At 48.8% G+C, this 19,877-nt stretch overlaps 1 protein-coding gene across 1 annotated transcript in view; it reads left to right on the top strand.

The window, feature by feature from the left end:
• The first annotated feature begins 5,939 nt into the window (after positions 1–5,939).
• PLXNC1 (plexin C1) overlaps positions 5,940–19,877 on the top strand; it is a 159,935-nt gene continuing 145,997 nt past the window's right edge. The window contains exon 1 of the mRNA XM_080659723.1: positions 5,940–7,371. Coding sequence (XP_080515849.1) covers positions 6,307–7,371 — 1,065 coding nt within the window. The 5' untranslated portion in view covers positions 5,940–6,306. The remainder of the gene's footprint in view (positions 7,372–19,877) is intronic.

Below are 19,877 nucleotides of genomic sequence, written 5' to 3'. Positions count from 1 at the left end.
AGGGGCCAGGGCGGAGGCACGGGCAGGACGAAGGGACACCAGTAAAGGCTAGCAGCAGAGGGGGGCTTTGGCTCCCACAGGCCTGAGGAGGAGGGCGAGGGAGTGGTTATGAGCCAGAGAAGGCTGTGGCTGTGAGAGAGGGCTGTCCACAGGCTCTGTGGCCTCCAGGACCTCCCTCCAGCGGGGAGGCAGCAAGAATAAATATCTGGACACTCCTCTAGCTACTACCTCTGGATCTGGTGCTGGTGCCTCTCATTGAAGCCAAAAGGCAAGGGATATGTCCATAAATGGTGAACTTCTGAGTGTAGAGCAGGAAGGGAAAGAGTGGGAAAATGGTATAGAGAGAAGTGGAGAATATCCAAGCACAGGTGGGGAAGAAGAATAAACAGGGCGAACCAGAGAAGGGGCAGAAAGGCAAAGTAAATGCTCAACCTTCCATGGGATTTGTACCTGGGATTCTGTGCATGAGGCTTCGAGTATCTGAGAGATGCTGTGGGTCCTCCACATCCCCAGTGCCATCCCCAGGGCGGTGCCAAGTGAAGCAGCCCTCACTGTGCGGACCACATGCCGAGCTTCCCAACAGCCACACCCCATGCTCAGAGCTGATGCCAGTTGATTCCTGCCCACCTTGGTGGAAGTACTTTCTAGGGAGTGGAAAGGACATAAGAAAGTGAAGGGGTGCCAGTGTGGCGGCCAGCACCAGACCGCTCACGGCCAAGTCCAGCAACTTTATTAGTCAGCTCAGAGCATCATCTGTCAGAATCTGAAGGAAACAGAACGATGAGTGACTGTGAAGGTATCTGAGTGTTTATCTTATCTTCTGCTATTCATTTCAAGAGTTTGAGTTATTATTAATATGAGGGCCCGGTTTCTGGCAGCTCTTCTCTTTGAATGGGTCTATGCCAAGCTGCCAGTTATCAAAGGATTCAGGGCCTAGGATTATGCTGACAGGGAGCCTCAGAGCTGTGATGGCAGAACAGAGACTTGGGAAAAGACATTGCATTAAAGAGGGATCAGCATTTTGTGTGTAGTCCTTCATGCCCTTTTGGCTTCATATTTCAAAAGAACAGCAAGTAAAATAAGAGCAGGGATAGCCTTGAATCTTGTGAAAATCAGAGAAAAGCTGGTGGCCAAGAAATTGCTCAGCAAGTTATAGAGATTCACCAAATCTGAAGAAATAATGAACTGATGGTTTTGTGTACTTCATGCAGAGTGAGCGCCTGGAAAAGCAGTGATGGCTGATTTACCATATTTTGCTTTCAAGCAGTACAGTAGTGGTCTCAGACGCTTGACCACTGATGGTCTTGGCAAATTTTTTGAAGAAAGGGCTCAAGAGAAACTTCATGACAGAGTATACTACCTGAGAGGTGAGGTACTGGGGTGCCAGGGTGAAGTCCTAGACACCACAGTCTCTTTAAAACATTGACATTCAGCCCTGGCTGGGTGGCTCAACTGGTTGGAGTGTCATCCTGCATACCAAAGCGTTGTGGGTTTAATTCCAGGTCGGGGTGGGGTGGGGATGGGAGGCAACCAATCAATGTTTCTCTCTTACATTGATGTTTCTCTCTCACTCTTCCTTTCTCTCTAAAATCAATAAAAAAAAATGTATATCCTCAGGTGAAGATTTTCAAACATGCTAAATATTAAAACTAAAAAAAAAAATCAACATTTACATCCTTTCCATAGGCAATAGCTCATTTGTCCTAAAGCTGAGCAAAGGCCCTTATTTAGTATAAAGGAAGTCATTTTGACCTTGAGTAAAAAATTATTTCTTTGTATATCCAATCCATCCTCCCATCTGTAATTGCAACTCTACTGGGAATGACCATAAGTTGTTAAGCCATGAGGTGGGAAAAGAGAGCAAGTCATATCACAGGTGACCCCACTTCCACCTACAGAAGGAGCCCCACTGAGCCTCATCACTTTAGCCACAGGCAGGGGCCCTGTTGCCAGGCGTAAGAATGTTCAACATTTGTGGGGCTGTGGGGCTGGGTAGGGAGGATGTGGGGCTGTGTTCCTTCAGTCACATCTTGACTGCGCTGCATTTGACTGACTTCTGTTGCTTGAACTTGTCTCTCAGCATCAATTCAAACTTATTAAATGGCTCTTCATCTTATCTGTGTTCAACCATCTACTCATCAGCAGACTAGAAAGGAGGCTGGCTCGTTTAGTTTTCCTGTCAGTCACCAAAAGGGGCCGGGAGCTTCGATAAGGGCCTCCACATGGATGACCACGTAGGTTTGAGCTGAGCTGTGGAGAAAGAAGTGGCCTGTCTTAAGTCTTAGAAGAATAACACTATTTAACGCACTGGGTAGCGTTTCTCAAATGCTGCCTGGCGGGGGTTGTAACTACGTAGACAAGGCGTAAAGAGAATTCATTGACCACCAGAACTAATTTCCTCAGTTGCTTTCAATCCCTGCTGACCCAGTCATCCCTACAGACCACTGTTAGAGTTTTGCTTTTTTGTTTTTTGTCAGAAATAAAACTGAAGCACCATGATAGCCATCTTGTGACTGTGACCAATTGCCTGCTGAACATTCTTAATGTCCTGAGCCTCAGCAGGAAACCACTGAATCTCTAAAGTCCTGTCCAGCAGAATGAGTCTGATTGTGGATGGTCTGGTTAACCCAGATTGCCTCCAGTGCCTGAGGAAGTTGATATTTTCTCATTATGAAGACTTTCCCATCTAGTGAATGCTACAAATAAAACTGCTCAGAATCAGTCTGAACTGCCTGTTTCCGTGGTAGCGAGCCTCTGCCTGGAGGATAAGTCTGCACCATCTTCTTGGAGGTGGTGGGGCGGAGTGGGGGGCGGGGGGGTAGGAGGTCAGTCAATAGTGTTACAAGGAGTTCTGAGTGTGCAAGAGTGACATCCAAACGGATGGGCTCCATCAGTTGGAGAGGGAAACTTTGTCACCAATGGGATTTGTACCCGTGGCCAGATAGCAGTATCCAAGAAAAAGAAATCAAAGACACACAGCATCCACATGCCTAAATGTTTATTCCGGTTGTTTGTATTTCCCACACTTTTCAAATGTGAACTTGTGTCCTGAAGGTGGAGCTTTAGTTCACAGGAAGATTGGGAAGGGGCAACCGTGCCTGCACAAAATAGGGCAGAATCGGCAAAGAATACATTTATATGCCTCCTAGTCTCCTACATTTTTCATGCCCAAAAGTAGGCACAGATTCAGATTTCTTTCCTGGTAGGAGCCTGCATACAATTAAGTGGGAGGGAAAAGAAGCTCACTTTCAAGAGTGGGGCTTATGGTCCCAGTAGAATGGGGAGAAACTAGCCATCAAAGCCATTTGTACTTCTTGATGGTAGTATTTTTAAGATGTTTCTGCTTCAAAATGAGGCAGCAATGAATTGAGTAGTGATCAAAATGCCACGCTATAGAGTATGTTTAATCCAAATAGCTCTCAAGATGGTCTGCTACTGATTGTAGCAACTCTGTAGGACTTAGAGAAATTACTTGGTTACGAGTGAAGTAAAACCATCTCCGCAGTGGCACTGAAGTGTTCCTTCTCAGCAAATAACAACGCTGCCACAGCCGGTTATGATGGCAGTGACGATCAGTGTGCTCTTCATCACTCACAGGAAAATTTCAAAATGCTAGCACACAAATCCCCTGCTATGCCATGATGGGTTCTATGAGCTTCTGCAGATGTTTCTTAGATACTACTTTTTCCATTTCCAGCAGTGCAAAAATTCTTAAAGCATTTCAGGTGGGCAGGGAGTGGGGCGCACGGCCTGATTACTTTGGAGCAGAGAGAGAGCATCTGATCTGCCTTGTTTATGATCAGATTAACATGAAGCCATATCTCAGGCCTTTCCCCTTCCTCCTCTGCCCTCCTCAGGGCACCCCAACCACCAACACCACAGCAGACACAGCAACCTTGTATCTCATGGGAAAGCATTTGCTGCCCACTGACAGGCAAAGATAATGTTATCCAATTTCAAAGAAGGAAATTATGAATGGAAAGATGACCCCTCTGAATTCAGAATGTGAGAGTCGCTGATGGAATAATTTGATCCATTAATGGCACATTTGGGGCAGAAACTCACGTTTCTTTTCTGCTTCTTGCTTTAGTTCACCCTTCTTTCCTTACGCCTCCCGAACTCCTTCTCCTGCCTTATCCCTCAGCACTGGGGAGAACTTGAAGCACTGTTGTAGAAGTTTAAACCTGGATCAGCTGCTTCTTCAGGAGGGCTCAGCATCCGTAGGAAGTCCACTTATCCACCCTCCCCCTCCCAAAAAAACCCCCACAAAAAACAAAACTGCTCCACATAGATTCTATTTAGAGTTGAGAATTGGGAGAAGACAGAGGATGCACCCTGCCCCTACCTGGGGCCTGGGAACAGCCTGGGAAGGGACAGAGACCATTTTCCACAGATGCCTAGGGTCCCCAGGAGCCCCCAGTGGCCCCCGGGGTCACCTGCCAGACTGTAAGGGTGCTGGTGATGCTATCAGCTGCAGCTCTGGCAGCTGGGAGGCATTTGTGTATCCTCTAGGATGGCCCCTGCTGAGAAACCTTGAACCTTCACCCAGGGGAGGTAGTCATTCAGGTGTGCAGTAATTCAGAAATACAGGGTGGGGCAAAAGTAGGTTTGCAGTTGTGAGTGCAGGAAACATAGTTTATTCTTGTATTATTATTAATTATTGTAAACCTACTTTTGCCCCACCCTGTATACTGTGCTTCAGAAATTCTTGATGGTTGGGGGGGGGGGGTTGGCGGGGAGCAACCTGCTACTTGCCCCTAAGGGAATTGGTGAGACCTCAGAGGGTCCAAAGTAAAGAACTGGGAAGGGGTGAGAGAGAGGGCAGGCCTCTAAGTCTAAGGAAATAAAGGTACCTGTTCTAGGATTAGAAGGCTGGGAAGGGGAGGGGAGGTTGCAGCATTTAACTTGGGGAACTGTTTGGTCACACCTGTGGAGAATGCTCTCTGGGTAGTATTGTAATGGCCACAGGTGGCACTTGGTTAGAGCAGGGAGTGTAAGTGGCCCTAGAGCTGGATATAGGTTAGAATCTTTTACCAGTAGCACCCCTTCCCCCCCACCCCCGCAAGTTCTCTGAGCTCTGCATGATCATTCTCCTCACTACTAAGAATAATACTCACTAATTAATAGGGTTGTTATGGGTATTAAATGAGTCTTCTGTAGTGAATTTAGAACAGCACCGGGTATGTAGTAAGTGTTCAATAAATGCTAGATATGATCAGTAAGGTCAGATGGTGAGTAGGACTTGAAGGGCTGGGTTTGAGAGCCTGGGACTCTGTTGCCAAGGGAGATTTGAAACCCTTTTCAAATATGGGAGCTCCAGCGCCAGGGATTGTCCAGGATCAGAGCTTTGGCGCCTGCCTTCCCCCACCTCACTCTTCTGACCAGGGAAATCCACCCTCCTTGATAGGGGAGCCCTGGTCCCCTGAGCCTCGGGCTCCTCCCAGTCTCCCGCGGGCCTCCTCAGGGCCTCCCTGCCTTGGTCCACACCTGTCAACCGTCCTTGCAGCCTCCCTGTGGCCCAGCCCCCAGGCCTCAGGGGCAACCCTCTGGTACCCGAGGTCGTAGCTCCCGGTGTCTGGCGTCTCCCCCCACCCCAGCCCTGCTCCGCTGCTCTGGTAAACAAAACCCTAGCGTTGGAGCAGCCCCTCCGGCTGCGCGTGCGGGAGCTCTCTCGGTGCACAGTTAGCGCGCCCGGGGAGCCCCGGGCCAGCCAAGGGGCATGGTGGCGGCGGTGGCGGCAGCGGCAGGCGGCTCAGCTTTGTTTTGAATAGATGAAAGAGGCCACCTACACAGTAACCCAAATTATCAGACCTCCCTCCTCCCTATCTCACAGAATCAAGAGGGGAGGGGAGATGGGCGTGGAGGGAGGGCGGGCGGGCAGGAGGCGGAGGGCGGAGGAGGAAGAGGATGAGGAAGGGGGCCAGTTGCATCCCACTTTCACAATGGGAAAGTGAAACGCACTAGCGCACCCAACCTCTCCAGTCCTCCCCGCCTGCCTCGCTCCCCCCACCTCTTCGCCTCCCCGAGAGCGCCAGCGCTGCACAGAGGAACTCTCCGGAGAAGGAGGGCGAGGAGGAAGCGGGGCCGGAGCGCGCAGGGCTTGCCGCCGCGCTGCTGCACAGGCTGCCGGAGCGAGCCCGCCGCGCGCCGCCCTCCCCGCTCTCCTTCCCAGGCGAGCGGCGGGGATGGGGCGGCCACGGGAGCCCGAGCGCGCGCAGGAGCCGCCGCCGCCCGCGTCTCAGTCGCCGCGCGCCTGAGCCGCCGTCGCCACCTCGCGCCCTGCCCGGGGGCGACCCCCCAAGCCCCATGGAGGTCTCCCGGAGGAAAGCACCGCCGCGCCCCCCGCGCCCCGCCGCCCCGCTGCCCCTGCTCGCCTATCTGCTGGCTCTGGCGGCGCCCGGCCGGGGCGCGGACGAGCCGGTGTGGCGGGCAGAGCAAGCCATCGGAGCCATCGCGGTGAGCCGGGCGGACGGCGTGTTCGTGGCGAGCGGCAGCTGCCTGGACCAGCTGGACTACAGCCTGGAGCACAGGCTCTCGCGCCTGTACCGGGACCAAGCGGGCAACTGCACGGAGCCCGTCTCGCTGGCGCCCCCCGCGCGGCCCCGGCCGGGGAGCAGCTTCAGCAAGCTGCTGCTGCCCTACCGCGAGGGGGCGACCGGCCTCGGGGGGCTGCTGCTCACGGGCTGGACCTTCGGCCGAGGCGCCTGCGAGGTGCGGCCCCTAGGCAACCTGAGCCTCAGCTCCCTGCGCAACGGCACCGAGGTGGTGTCCTGTCACCCGCAGGGCTCGACGGCCGGCGTGGTGTTCCGCATGGGCCAGGAAAAGCCCTGGTACCTGGCGGTGGCCGCGACCTACGTGCTGCCAGAGACCGAGACGGCGAACCGCTGCAACCCGGCGGCGTCCGACCGCCAGACGGCCATCGCGATCAAGAACACGGAGGGGCGCAGCTTCCACACGGAGGAGCTGGGCCGCCTCAAACTGCACGGCGGGGGCGCGGGCAGCCTGCACTTCGTGGACGCCTTTCTCTGGAACGCCAGCGTCTACTTCCCCTACTATCCCTACAACTACACCAGCGGCCACGCCACGGGCTGGCCCAGCATGGCGCGCATCGCGCAGAGCGTCGAGGTGAAGTTCCAGGGCCAGGCGGCCCTCGATTGCGGCCACGGGCACCCCTACGGCCGCCGCCTGCTCCTCTCCTCCAGCCTGGTGGAGGCCCTGGACGTCTGGGCGGGCGTGTTCAGCGCGGCCACCGGGGAGGGCCAGGAGAAGCGCTCCCCCGCCACCACGGCGCTGTGCCTCTTCAGGATGAGTGAGATCCAGGCGCGCGCCAAGAACTGCACGCGGGACTTCGAGTCCCCGGAGCCCGACTGCGTAAGTCCTGCCCCGGGACGCTGCCAGGAGCGCTCCTGCTGGGGAGCCGCCGCCGAGGCAGAGAGGGAGGGAGACCGGGTTGGCATTTACCGGCTCCGGGATTCACACAGCCCAGTGGCCGCCCGACGCCATTCTCACACAGTCTACGAGGCCTCGGAGACTCTAAAGCAGGGCCAGAGGTCCCCAAAGGGAGTGTAAAAGGGGAGGTGGAGAGGGCAGGAGTTAGGCTCAAAACTCTAAATCCCAGTGCCTTCCTTCCCTGTCCAGACGTGGACGCTTGTTTGGGGCTGAGCCTCCCAAGCAGCCCCACCCCCTTCCTTCCCTAATCGCTAACTCAGGTGTGTGGTGTTGGCTGGCTTGTGGCTTTGACCTCTTTCCTCAACATGGTTACCAAACATAGTGCCCTCCGCAGAGAAGCCACTTCTTAAAGGACTTGCTACCACACCCCAGGCCTTGTGCCCCCGCCACGGTAACCATGTGATGTGGTCTGAAGAGTTGGTAGCCTGCTGGTCAAGGGGCAGAGCCAGCCTGGGAAGAGGCTCGCGTTCGGCGAAACAGAACCCTCAGCGCGACCCAGCGCAAGGGGGCGGAGCTGTGGTTCTGCTGAGGGTGCGCTGTGGTCTCCCGCGGGGTGGGGGAGCGGGTGGGCAGGCAGAGGTGGCTTTGTAGGAAAAGCCTCGCCCTGGAGGGGAGAGCAAGAGAAAGTGTTGGGGTGCTACAGGCAGTTTCTGGGCTCCAGATTGCCTGACTAAATCGTGGGGCTCAGAGGCACCACCCTTGTGTTGTACCCAACCAGGCAAACAGCACAGGCTTCCCTGAGGTTCCCAGGGCAGCCACAGCTGACTCTTGAGATTGGCATTTCTTTGACTGGAAAATAAAGCAGCGGTTCAAGAGGGTCCGGTTGATGGGGATTATGGAGCCATTGTGCACTTCTCAGAGGCCGTTTTCCTTCCAAGGCTGCTGGCACATCTACTCCACATATGGCTCCTGAGAGGCGAGCCCGCTGAGAGCCTCCTTTATAACTGGACAGAAATCAAAGAGCAGGAATTAATGGCTACAGGTGTTGCCATTGTTTTGGCATAAAAGGCGTCAGGGAGGCAAGGGAGCAGTCTCCACTTGGAAAATGTGTTGCTACAATTGTGTAGGCATACAAGGGAGCATTGGCTCTAAGGTGTATTAATATGTGTATAGAAAGACACTCCCACCCCCACTCACCCCTTTCTCTGCAAAACCCATCTTACTAATTATCAGTCCTATTTCCCAGGGAGAAAAAATAACTGAAGTCCTTTGCAAGGCTCCTTAGAATGGTCATTTGCTTGTTCCACCTTGCCTATCAGTTGCCTGCTGATAATGCCTTCATTTAGTCACTGGTATAATTTTTTTAAAGCATAAATGACATATAATGCATCCTAAAGGACTTAATCTTGCTATACACATAATTTAATATTTACTATCTGTCTTTATTAGATCTTTATATTCTGTAGTTCGAATTTGGCAAAAATTATCACCTTCCACTCCTCTGTTGAAAGACTTGAAAATACCCCCAAATATTACTTTGTGTCAAGCTTAAGGCATAGTTGGTCTCTGGGGCTAATGACAAGACAGCTCCGAGGCCCACAGCAGGTAATAACAGTGGAAGCCCAAGGTTTGCCATCTGACAGCTGTGTAGATGTGTGGAGCCAAAACATTTCTCTTGACTGCCTCTCTCTACCCATTGGGTCCTGGAGGACTTAGTTCCCTTCCAAACGCAGCAGGCATTCTGAATGCACTCAGAATCCGTGTTTTGGCTCGATCAGGTGTTCCTACTGGTGCTGGGATGAGGAGGGGAAGGGGCAGTCGGAGAGCTGTTTATCATCTTCACGGGAGCTTCTGGGAGAGAGCTGCCCATTGGAAATCAAGCGAGGGATAAACACATGCTGCCAAAAATCTGGAATTGGAAAAAGAAATAATTAAAAGAGGTCCCTCCATAGCATTTCTTGCTGCTGTTATTTATTGAGAACTCCCAGTGTGCTCAGAGCTATGTGTTCTGAAAGACGGGGCCTCTACCCCCTGAGCTTGTCATCCAAGTTAAATAATATACTCTGGTTCAAACAATAGCATGTCATGGTCGCACAGGTGGGAGCTTGGAGTTTTGCTTTCTTTTTTTTTCTTCCCTCATTTAAGTAAATTTCTTGCTGCTAGTATGCACTAAAAAGCCTTAGTGGAATGGAATTTCAAGAGGGGTTTGAATGGAGGGGGGGAAAGGTGGTAGTTTTGCTGAAAAAGCTGACTATTTTCTAACCTATTAAATAGGCAGATAGGATACTTCATTCAACAAACATTTGTTTGATGCCTTCTAGTGTGAGCAACGCTCTGTGCTGGGTGCCACTGATTTTGCTGCTGAAAGGACAATGGCAGGTTGCAACCCCATTTAATGGGGTCATGGGATCAGTGTGCCTCCAGTTGTCACTCAGAACAATGATGTCATTTGAATGGCATTTGTTCTGCATTTTATTTTCAGGTTTGATTGTGTTTTGGAAAAGGCAGGCTGAATTATAGGTGCCTGACACAGGAGACAGACTTGAAACACTCTAGAGGGAGCCTCAATAGATTCCAACAGCGGTTCCTTCAGAGCAGACAGTCATTTGAACAGTAAGCCACAGGCAGCGAGGCACAGGCTGCTAGATGTGCTTGCCTTCTCCCTCTCCTATTAGATGGCTTGCTCTGATTTTCCATCTTCAATCAACCATGGGTAGCAAAGTGACAGGAGTGACTGGGTTGTGTTTTCTCGTTTCTTGGCTCTCTTCCTATCAATCACATGTTGCTGATTTTCTTTCCCTTCAGCTCCTCCTGCTAAGGGTTCATTTGTGGGATGCTTGTGCCACGAGCCTTTTACACACTGGGCTGCTGCTTTTTTCTGCCTTGCCACCAACTTTGAATCCCCTTTCACAACTCCAGCAGGTTAGCTTCAGCTCATGAATGTGCCAAGGCAGCCAATTTCTGTAGACCTTAATAAATAATAACAGTCCTATAATAATAATGATGATAATCCCAGGAAATATTTGCACAGTGCCTTGCCATATAGTATTTCTTGTGAGCCCCTCATCAAGTCTGAGGCTGAGTCTATGAGGAACATTCCCATTTATCTGATGAGGAAGCACAAAAGAACAAAACAGCAGGTGTCAGGGCTCAGGATTTGCAATGTCTTCTTATGTATTTTTTCCACTCTGGTGGTTCTCAAACTTTCCCTTGAAAGTCCCCTAACTGAAAAGGCAGCAGCCAACCTCCCCTAATTGTGGGGTTGAGGTTGGAGGGGGCCCTTTGAAATGCATTTTTAAAACTTCATGTGATTTTTTTCATTCTATTTTCTAACATAAATCTGTGTGCTTTGGTTAATATAAAAAATGAATGTTTTAAATTATGTATAAGCTAATTAATTTAATTTCCTCCCTCTCTGAACTCCAGCTACTCCCTGCACACCAATGCACTTGTAGAAAGTGTTTGTACCTGAGGTTTGAAGTCTGATTGTTCCAGGTTTGTTTAGCTGCCATAGTTGGGTCCTGGGATTGCTTGTGGTTTAAACATGGTGCCCCCCTCCATACCCCCCCGGAGACACTGAGAGTGGTGTTTTCTTATCCTGTTGGCCAATGGGACCAAAGCCTGACATAATTTAGCTGTCATGCAGACAACCACAAAATGCTCACATGCTCTCTGGCAGACAGTAACCCAAGACACTTCTAGCCACTGCATGCAGAAGTGATGTCCCAGGACCACTTGGCAGTGCAGCCTTCTTGACCTCAAAGTCCACAGTCTTCCTGTCATGTCTATTCCTTCTTTGGTTTCTGTTATGATCCTGTCTCACCATTTTGCAATCTATAGGCTAGACGGTGATTTTTACCCTCATATATACATTTGATATGCAACGGTGGATTTTCAAATCTCAGTACCCACTCAGAGGGAAAATGCAGTCATGGCTACTATCTACTAGATAGCTGTCACGGCCAGGCTTTGTCTTAAGCACTTTATATGCCTAATTTTTGGTTGATTCTCACAGCAATCCAATGAGCAAGGACCATAGGTATTATTATGATTTTGTAGATGATAAAATTGAAGCCCAGAGAGCAGAGCTTTAATAGGTTCCACAGCTGGTAAATGGCAGAGGTTTTAGGACCTGGGTGGTCTGGCCTTGGACAGTCCGGCACCATGGATAGTGGGTGCTGGTGTCAGTTCTATCCTGTGTGGAGCTAGCTGGGCCCTTGCAACTGCTCTGATAACATCAGCTGTTCGCGGCCATGAGACTTTTGATAGAGCAGAGAATCCTTGACCATGAACTGAGTTTCTGGTTCTGTGTGTTTGACCACCTAAAGTTAACACTCTGGGAGGTTGTAGTTCTGAAACTGTCAACTTCTAGATAGTGCTGGCATTCTTTGTATTCAGGTTTCTAATGACCTCAGAGAGACCTACAGGGCCTCAAGGGAATGCTCCTAGTTTTTGTTCTTGGACACAACCTAGCTCATAATCTAAATCCAGGGATCTCAGCCTAAATCTGGACTACAGACACTCTTTTCTTTATCAGCAGCCACAATTAAAATGTAATCCCCAGAAGGTAAGGGACCTTATAACATTTTATTTTTTGTTGAACCAAGAGTACCTAGCATGTAGTACCTTGTATAGTTGGGGACGTGAGAAGTATTTGTTGAATTAACAAATGAAGTGTCTTGAAGGATCATGTTGGAAATGATTTCTGTACTTAGTGGCAATATTTTCCTGAATCTGGCCATCTCATTCTACCTTAACTATTGTGTTTTCTTAATGTCTGATGCACTCAGGCCTCTTTTTCCCAGTTCCAGGATATCTGGCATCCTCCACTCCTCTGGCTCTTCCTAGAAATCCCTATGCATTGGAATAGCCAGACTTCTGATCTTGCCAATTTGGAGGTTAACTTTGACCATGGAAACCCATGGTTGGATCTTGTATGGCATCCTATATAATAAAAGCCTAACATGCAAATCAACCAAACAGTGGAACAACCGGCGGAACAACCGGTCACTGTGATGCGCAGTGACCGCCAGGGGGCAGACGCTCAATGCAGGAGCTGCTCCCAGCCCGCAGGCCCCAGGCCAGTCAAGGCAGGTGCCAGTGGGGGCCCCCTGATCGCCCTGCCAGTTGCCCCGCAGATTAGCCCTGTTCGCCGGCCAGGCCTAGGGACCTTACCTGTGCATGGATTTTGTGCACTGGGCCTCTAGTAATTTAATAATGTGCATGATCATGCCTTTCAGTGATAAGAGGAAAAGGGCTTTATGCTGTAGGTAGGGCAATGATTCTCAGAGTTCAGTCTCTGACCTAACAGCATAAGCATCACCTGGGAACTTGCTAGAAATGCAAATTCTTAGGCCTTTACATCAGACTTACTAAATCAGAAACTCTGTATTTTAACAAGCCCTCCAGGTGATTCTGATACACACTCACATTTTAGAACCACTGCTGAAAGGGAACACAGTTTTCCTTGTAGTCCAGCTGAGGGACCTGAGATAAGAACTTGTCCATTTTTTCAACTCATCCCGCTATGTCCACGGATGATCTTGGTGTGGGTGTGGTGAAGAAGGAAACTTTATTCAGTGCACACGGCTCAATTGAGATACAGCATGGGGAGGCTCCTCTCTGACTAGACAGCTCTCCTCTCTTCCAGCAAGACATTTAAGGTGTTTCAGCTCTGGCCATGGAAATGCAATCTTCTGTCTCATCTTAAGTGGGAAGGGAAAGTATACTCCCAGAGCCACAGGGGCGCTGACTTATATAGACAGAAGTTCCCACCCCTGAAGCCTCATTGGTCTGTCTTCATGCAAATGAGGACTCCAAATCCTTGAAGTTTGATTAGTTCAAAAGACATTGTCCTAATTGTTCAGAATGGAGCCACTCTGGTTGGTGAAGAAGCTGATGGGCTTATAGCTGCATAGCTCTGATTGGATGTGGAAAGCCTCAGTCCTATTGGTTGAAATAGGATCCAGGAACTCCTTTTTAAGGGCTGGCTCAAATGGCAGAAACACAGTGCAGGCAGGCAGTCCAGTGCTGGCATCTCCCTGAAGTGTAGTTCATGGGAGAGGTCCCTGTGTAGGAATGGCTACTAAGCTCTGTTTTTAAAATTTGTGACCAATTAAGCCACTGAGAGCCTTTCTTAGTAGGTATCTTCTTTTTCAGGGTCCACAACTGCCTTATATTCCTTATTCTCTTCTAATTGCTCAAAGGGAATACCTAGGAAACCTAAAGCCTTTCTATTTTTGAGCTTGTAGTCTGACTCTCAAGAACCTACAGGTCATAGTTTAATTAGCTTATTCATTCTTGCATACAACAGTCTATTTGCATTTCATTCCAGGATGTAGAGGGTGCTTCTAGAGTCTTCCATTCTGCTGTACACCAGAACCAGTTCCACACACATAAAATCTCTCCAAGGGCCAACTCTTTAAAGCGTCAGTTCGAATACTAATATCCATTTTAGACACAGTTGGCTGCATGAAACAAAAAGCTACTTAAGCAAGCTCAGATAAGGGATGGTGGATTTAGTGGGCAGAAACACATGGAGTTACATTGAAATCTAGGAATGGGAGCAGTACTGTGTAGTAGTTACATGCACAGACTCTGGGGCCAGGTCAACTGGGACCAAAGCTGCCACTTACCAGTTGTATGGCCTTGGGCAAATTATTTAACCTTTCTGTGCTTTGGTTTCTTCATTTATAAATAGGCATTCTATTTGCCTCACAGGATTATTGTTTGGATTAATGAGTTAATATGTCTAGGATGAACACTATTTGACCCATAGTAAATGCTGTGTATCTATTGACTATCATCACCGTCGTGATTAGTAATGTAATAGGATAGGGCTCCTTGAGATGGAATTGGGAGATGGTTCTGGACTCAAGGCAGCTTGAAGGAGCTTAGCAGCAACAAATGATGGATGCCCATTCTAAGGTTTCACTGTCAACATGATTAGCAAGGCTGCCTCCCTCAGTCCGGCTACCAAATGGCCTCTGCTTCTTCAAATGTCTGCCCCTCAACCCTTCCATCTGAATGTGTCTCAGCCTGCCTGATCCCCACTCTACCTCTCCATGGCATTGCCCCTTCTGCTTGGGCTCCCCACTGGCAAAAACTTTCTATATTAATTAGTTCAAATCAGCAGGAAAGAGAATTGTGTCCAACTCACCTTTCACACCACATAGAGCACTATTCAGAGTAGGGATTCGTGGCCCTTGCGGCCGATACTGACCCCTGGTCCAATCAGAAGAAGGGGGTCAAACATGTGATGCTCCCGGTAGGCACAGTGGGAAGGTTCTCTTAGGATGGAATGATGGAAGAGCTACACTGGGATCACCATGTTGACCACATAGCATGGTACCACCTCTACCTCCCTTTGAGCTTGATGACCTCTGCCGACCTTGCTACTTAGTGCACATAGCTGATGAAGACTGAGGCCTGCTATGAGAAATCCCAAAGTTTGTGCGCATCAGGGTCTGACCTGTTTGTGGGAATAGGGGCATAGTAGTAAGATTTTTTTTCTTATCAAATGTACTCATAGTTTTTCTTAGTTTAATTTTCTATCTTGATGAAAATGCAATTTTTATACTGTCTCAAAACCAAATAGTCTTAATACTAACAGTTTTATATTATTACAAGTTTTTATATTGTCACAAATTATTTCCTGTGTTTCACAGTTCCTGTAGTTGATTTTCATATCAGTTTGGCTGTCTAGTCAATAGTTACACATAGTGTTCTCCTTGGAGAAGTTATGATAGCTTGACCCCAGTGATCCTGGCCCACTGGCAGGCCAATGCTGTTAAGCAGAGGTCAGCAGCTGTTTCTGTGAAGGTCAGATCTTCAGTATTTTAAGCTTCACAGGCCACATACAGTCTCTGTTGCAGTGACATGGCCACTGTGTAGGGTGGCAGCAACCGTGGGCGATGTTCCAATAAAACTTCAGATACGGAAATCCAAATTTCATTTAATTTTCACTTGTCATGAAATCTTCTTTTGATTTTTTTCAAATATTTAAAAATACGTAATTCTTACCTCTTGGTTGGCCATTCGGAAAAAACAACAACAAAAAAACAGGTGGGCCAGATTTGGCCGACAAGTGGTATTTTGCCGACCCCTGCTGTTGTGGCGTGAGAGCAAGACAAACCTTTAAAATGCAGATGTACGCAAAAAAAAAAATTAAAAAATAAAAATAAAGTGCTGTGTCAGCCACAAGAAGGGGCATCAAACTCGGCCTGGGAGGACCTGGCAGGCTTCCGGGGGGTGAAGCTGGAGCCAAGTGGAGAAGGCAAGGAAGGGAGTTGTGGAGAGAGGGAACAGCTTGTGCACACGCAGGAGATTGAATAGGCTTGTGAACCGCAGGTAGCGCACCCGGCTGGGGAGTGTCCAGAAATGAGTGTGCAGGTCCAGATGGCAAAGGGCTTAATGAGACAGGCAAAAGTGGTTGGATTTAACCTAATGGTTAGTCGTTTTCAGACTTTCCAAACCTGGCCCTTAACATAAATCTTAACCAGAAGCTCGGTATGAGAAAAAGATTGGCACATCATCATTGGCCTGCTGCCCTGGCTGAGACCATTGCCACCAGCTGGGACCCAGGGTGAAGCAGGAGTGGGGAGGTTCCCAGACCCCAACACCCAGGCCTGTCTCTGAGGCATTTCAAAGGACCTTCCAGGACTCTGCTGCGCAGGGTGTGAAAGCATGGCTATGGCTGATGAAGGACACAGCAGGGTTATAAGCAGACAGGATCTGATTGCGCTCTAGAAAGATTACTCAAGACAGAATGGGTGAGGCAAGATTGCAGGCAAGGCAACTGAGTAGAAGGGCAGCCATTGTTTTAAACAAATAATTTCTTGCATTCCTATTATGTGCCAAATACTGTGTGAAAACATTTCACCCACTGGTACAAGAGTAGACAATAAACATGCAGCACACAAATAAGTTATGTTTATATTAGAGTAACTGAGCAGTTCCAGAGCACGTACTGTGTACCAAGTGTTCTAAGTAAGCACTTTACCAATATTAACTTATTTAATCCTCACCGCAACCTTATGAGTTAGGTAACATTGTTACTTCCATCTTACAGATGAGGAAACTGAGGCACAGACTGTAATTGGGGCTGTAAAGGAACTAAACAGGTGTTGGGGACAGTTGCCTTGATGGAGGTTGAGTTGGCACCAGGAAGATGAGAATGGATAGTTAGGGTCATCTCCAGAGCCAGAAGGGAGCCACTCCTCGCAGACAAGTTCAAGGGCCGAAAGGCAGGCATGACTTGGTCAGTTTGAAGAACAAAAGGTTTGTGTGGTTGAGTACAGGAAGGGGGGCAGGGGAGAGTGTTAGGGGAGGAGGTTGCTGAAGGAAGCAGCAGCCCAATCCTCTATGCCTTGCAGGCTGTGGGAAGGAGATTGTATTTTTTTCCTCGAAGCATAGAAGAGCCTTTGAAGGGATGTGAAATGATTAGATTTGCTTCCCCAATAATGGCTGCCCTGTGGGGAATGGATAAGAGATTGGCCCCAGTGGAGGCAGGGAAACCTGCAGGAGGCTCCTGAAGTAGTCCCTGCAAGAAATAATGTCACCTTGGTCTAGAGTGGTGGGGCCCATCATGGAGAGAAACAGGGATTCTGTGGATTGCAGTAATCCATCTGAGGGATGCTGAAGCCCTGAACTGGGTGAGGCAAGATTGGTAGCAGTGAGGGTGGAGAGGAGGCATAGAGGAAATAGCTTACTAAGATGTAGAACTGAAAGGTGTTGGTGACCAATTAGAAGATAAATTTAATTTTTGTTGCTGTTTAGATGCCTTTGGGACACCCAGGAAGAGTCACTAAGCAGGCAGTTGGCCATGACGTTGGGAATTGGGGATCTACTGTGTAACTCTGTGCAGTGCCTCCCATACCTGACAGAGTGCCAGGCTCTGTGTTGGGCTCAGCACGGCCTTTTGGGGGAGGGGGGCGAGCCTGAGGGAGTGGCTGGGTCTGTCTCACTTTGTTTCCCAGGCATCCATAAGGCTGTGTAACACATAGTGGGACCTCAGAAATGCTCATCAGACTAGAAGAAGCTCCTCTTCACCTGGGGGAGAAGATGGTGAGTGCAGCACAGGGAGCTGAGAGCTTCCAGACGCTGGAGCTGTGTTTACAGCCAGAATACAGGCCCGGTCGCTGGAGGGAAGGGTGTCTCCCGGGGCTCCTCACCTTTGAGGCTGGGCTCCTGGTTGTTGCCCCAGGAATGAGCTGGTCTCGAAAGAGTCTGCTGGAGTAGTATATTCTCTGACACACCAGCTGTCCCTAAATGATTGCTCATTGGCCTCCTCCCGAGGCCCTTTCTCCATCAGTGACTGATTCTTACCGTTAGATTCCAAGTGCTGGCCTGGCTTCTCTGGGGTGGCAGGTTGGGGTGGGTGGCCCAGGGAGCCGGGGGTTTTAGGTGTCACCAAAGGCACATCAACCTCCTGTGCGTCGCAGTTCTCCACGCCCCTCAACCAGGGCTTCCGCATCCCACAGAACCTGGTGCCCTGGCGAAGCCTGTAGATTATTCTCAGGATAATGGTTTTAAGCACATAAAACAAAAAGAGAGAATTGCAGAATGAACCAATTACATACATATACAGATATGTCAGAATACTTTTTTCCATTTGAGGTTTAGTAATATATTTTAACACATTAAATAGCAAGATCTACCACGTTTCCCCGAAAATAAGACAGTGTCATATTAATTTTTGCCCCCAAAGACACGCTAGGTCTTATTTTCAGGGGATGTCTTATTTTTCCATGAAGAAGAATACGGTACACATTTATTGTTAAATGAAAATAAAGGAAATTTATTACCTGTATACGGTACGGTAGTACGGTAGTTGTCAACACAAACCAGACAAACTGTGAATCCTACAGTATCAAGAATTTACTCACTTATTCAATAACAATCATGTCATCATCTTCTGGAACATCATCATAACAATCCAATTCCTGAATTTCCTGGTGAATTTCTTGTGACTCCATTTCTTTCAGAATCAGTGGACCAAATCTCTCATGTTTAGCAATAGCACTGTCTTTAAATGAGTACTTCTTGTCAAGGTAGCCTGCTCGCAGTGCATTTGCAATGCAACTGTCAGTGATTTTCTCCCATGAATTCTTCACCCAAGTCACAACTTCCTGCAGTTTAGGTTTCACAAAGTTTCCACGCTGATTTCTCTCCATTCTATTTTCAATGTAGTCATTAATTTCCATGCGCAAATTGTCTTTGAATGGCTTGTTTATTGCAATATCAAGAGTCTGGAGATAGGCCGTCATTCCTGCGGGAATCATTATCTGATCTATTTTTCTTTCGTGAAGAAATGTCTTCATGTCTTTAGCACGGTGAGTGCTGGCTGCATCCCAGACTAGCAGACCTCTTTGGCTCCCTCGCATAACAAGAGGCAGCATTAAATCGACCCACTTCCTTATAACTGCTTGTGTGGCCCAGGCTTTTTCAGTTTCAAGAATAAAAACGCCTAAAACACGTTCAATCTTTTCCTTCTTGCCCTTAGAAATGATTAAAGGTGGGATTTTAGTGCCATCCAGACGAATTGCCAAAATACAGGAAACACGTGCACTTTCGTAAGCAGTGGAGGGAATGTACGCCAAGGAGGCACCCCGCTGTTCAATTGTTGTTTGAGATTGGCCCATAAACACTGCAGTTTCATCCATAGCAATCATGTTGGGAAGATTGTATTTAGAGAAGTCAGCATCATCAATAAAGGACTTGAATGCAAGTGCTCGCTTAATAACTTGAGTATCTTCCAACCTAAACAATGTTGTAGATCTTCTTAAAGACAGTTCACTTCGCTGAAGGAAATTATCCAGCCAGTGTTGTGATGCTTTGAAGTCTTCGGGGGCTATGTCAAACTATGGTGCCATTGCAAGGGCAAATTCTTAAATCTGAGACCTATTCACAACCAAAGCCTTTGCTCTCCTGTCAACAACCCATTCACAGATCAGGTCTTCCAGCTCGGAAAATAATGGTTGCCGACCTGATCCACACTTGCGCTTTTTAGCATTTCCCTTGTCCACTTGTTCAATGAGATTACCATACTCTGCTCGCCATTTTCGGACCAATCGGATACTCAACATCTTCTCTTTGCAGAAAGCAGTAAGATTTTGGCCCCAAGAGTCTTCCACGATTCCTTTCTTGTACTCCACGGAGTAGCTTTTTCTTTTTGCGCTCATTTCTAGGGGTAAAAAAAAAGGAATTGGGGTATCAAGGTGGGGGGAGGGGGATCACTCAAGATGACACGGGGGGGATCAGAGGGGGGAATCAAAATGGCACAGGAGAATCAGAGGGGGGATTACCATTTTAGTAACCCCTTTTGATCCTCCTGTGTCATTTTGATTGCCCCCTCTGATCCTCCTGTGTCATTTTAAGTGATCCCCCTCCCCCTACCCCTGTGCCACTGAACACCTTCATCAGACATCCCCCCTACCCCTTTATCAGACATTTACCCCCTGGGGCCTGCCTGGGGACTGTCACTGGGC

Source organism: Plecotus auritus (genome assembly GCF_963455305.1).
Source record: "Plecotus auritus genome assembly, chromosome: 3".
Taxonomy (NCBI): domain Eukaryota; kingdom Metazoa; phylum Chordata; class Mammalia; order Chiroptera; family Vespertilionidae; genus Plecotus; species Plecotus auritus.
The sequence above is the reverse complement of the archived record's forward strand: the minus strand, read 5'-3'. Positions and strand labels throughout refer to the sequence as shown.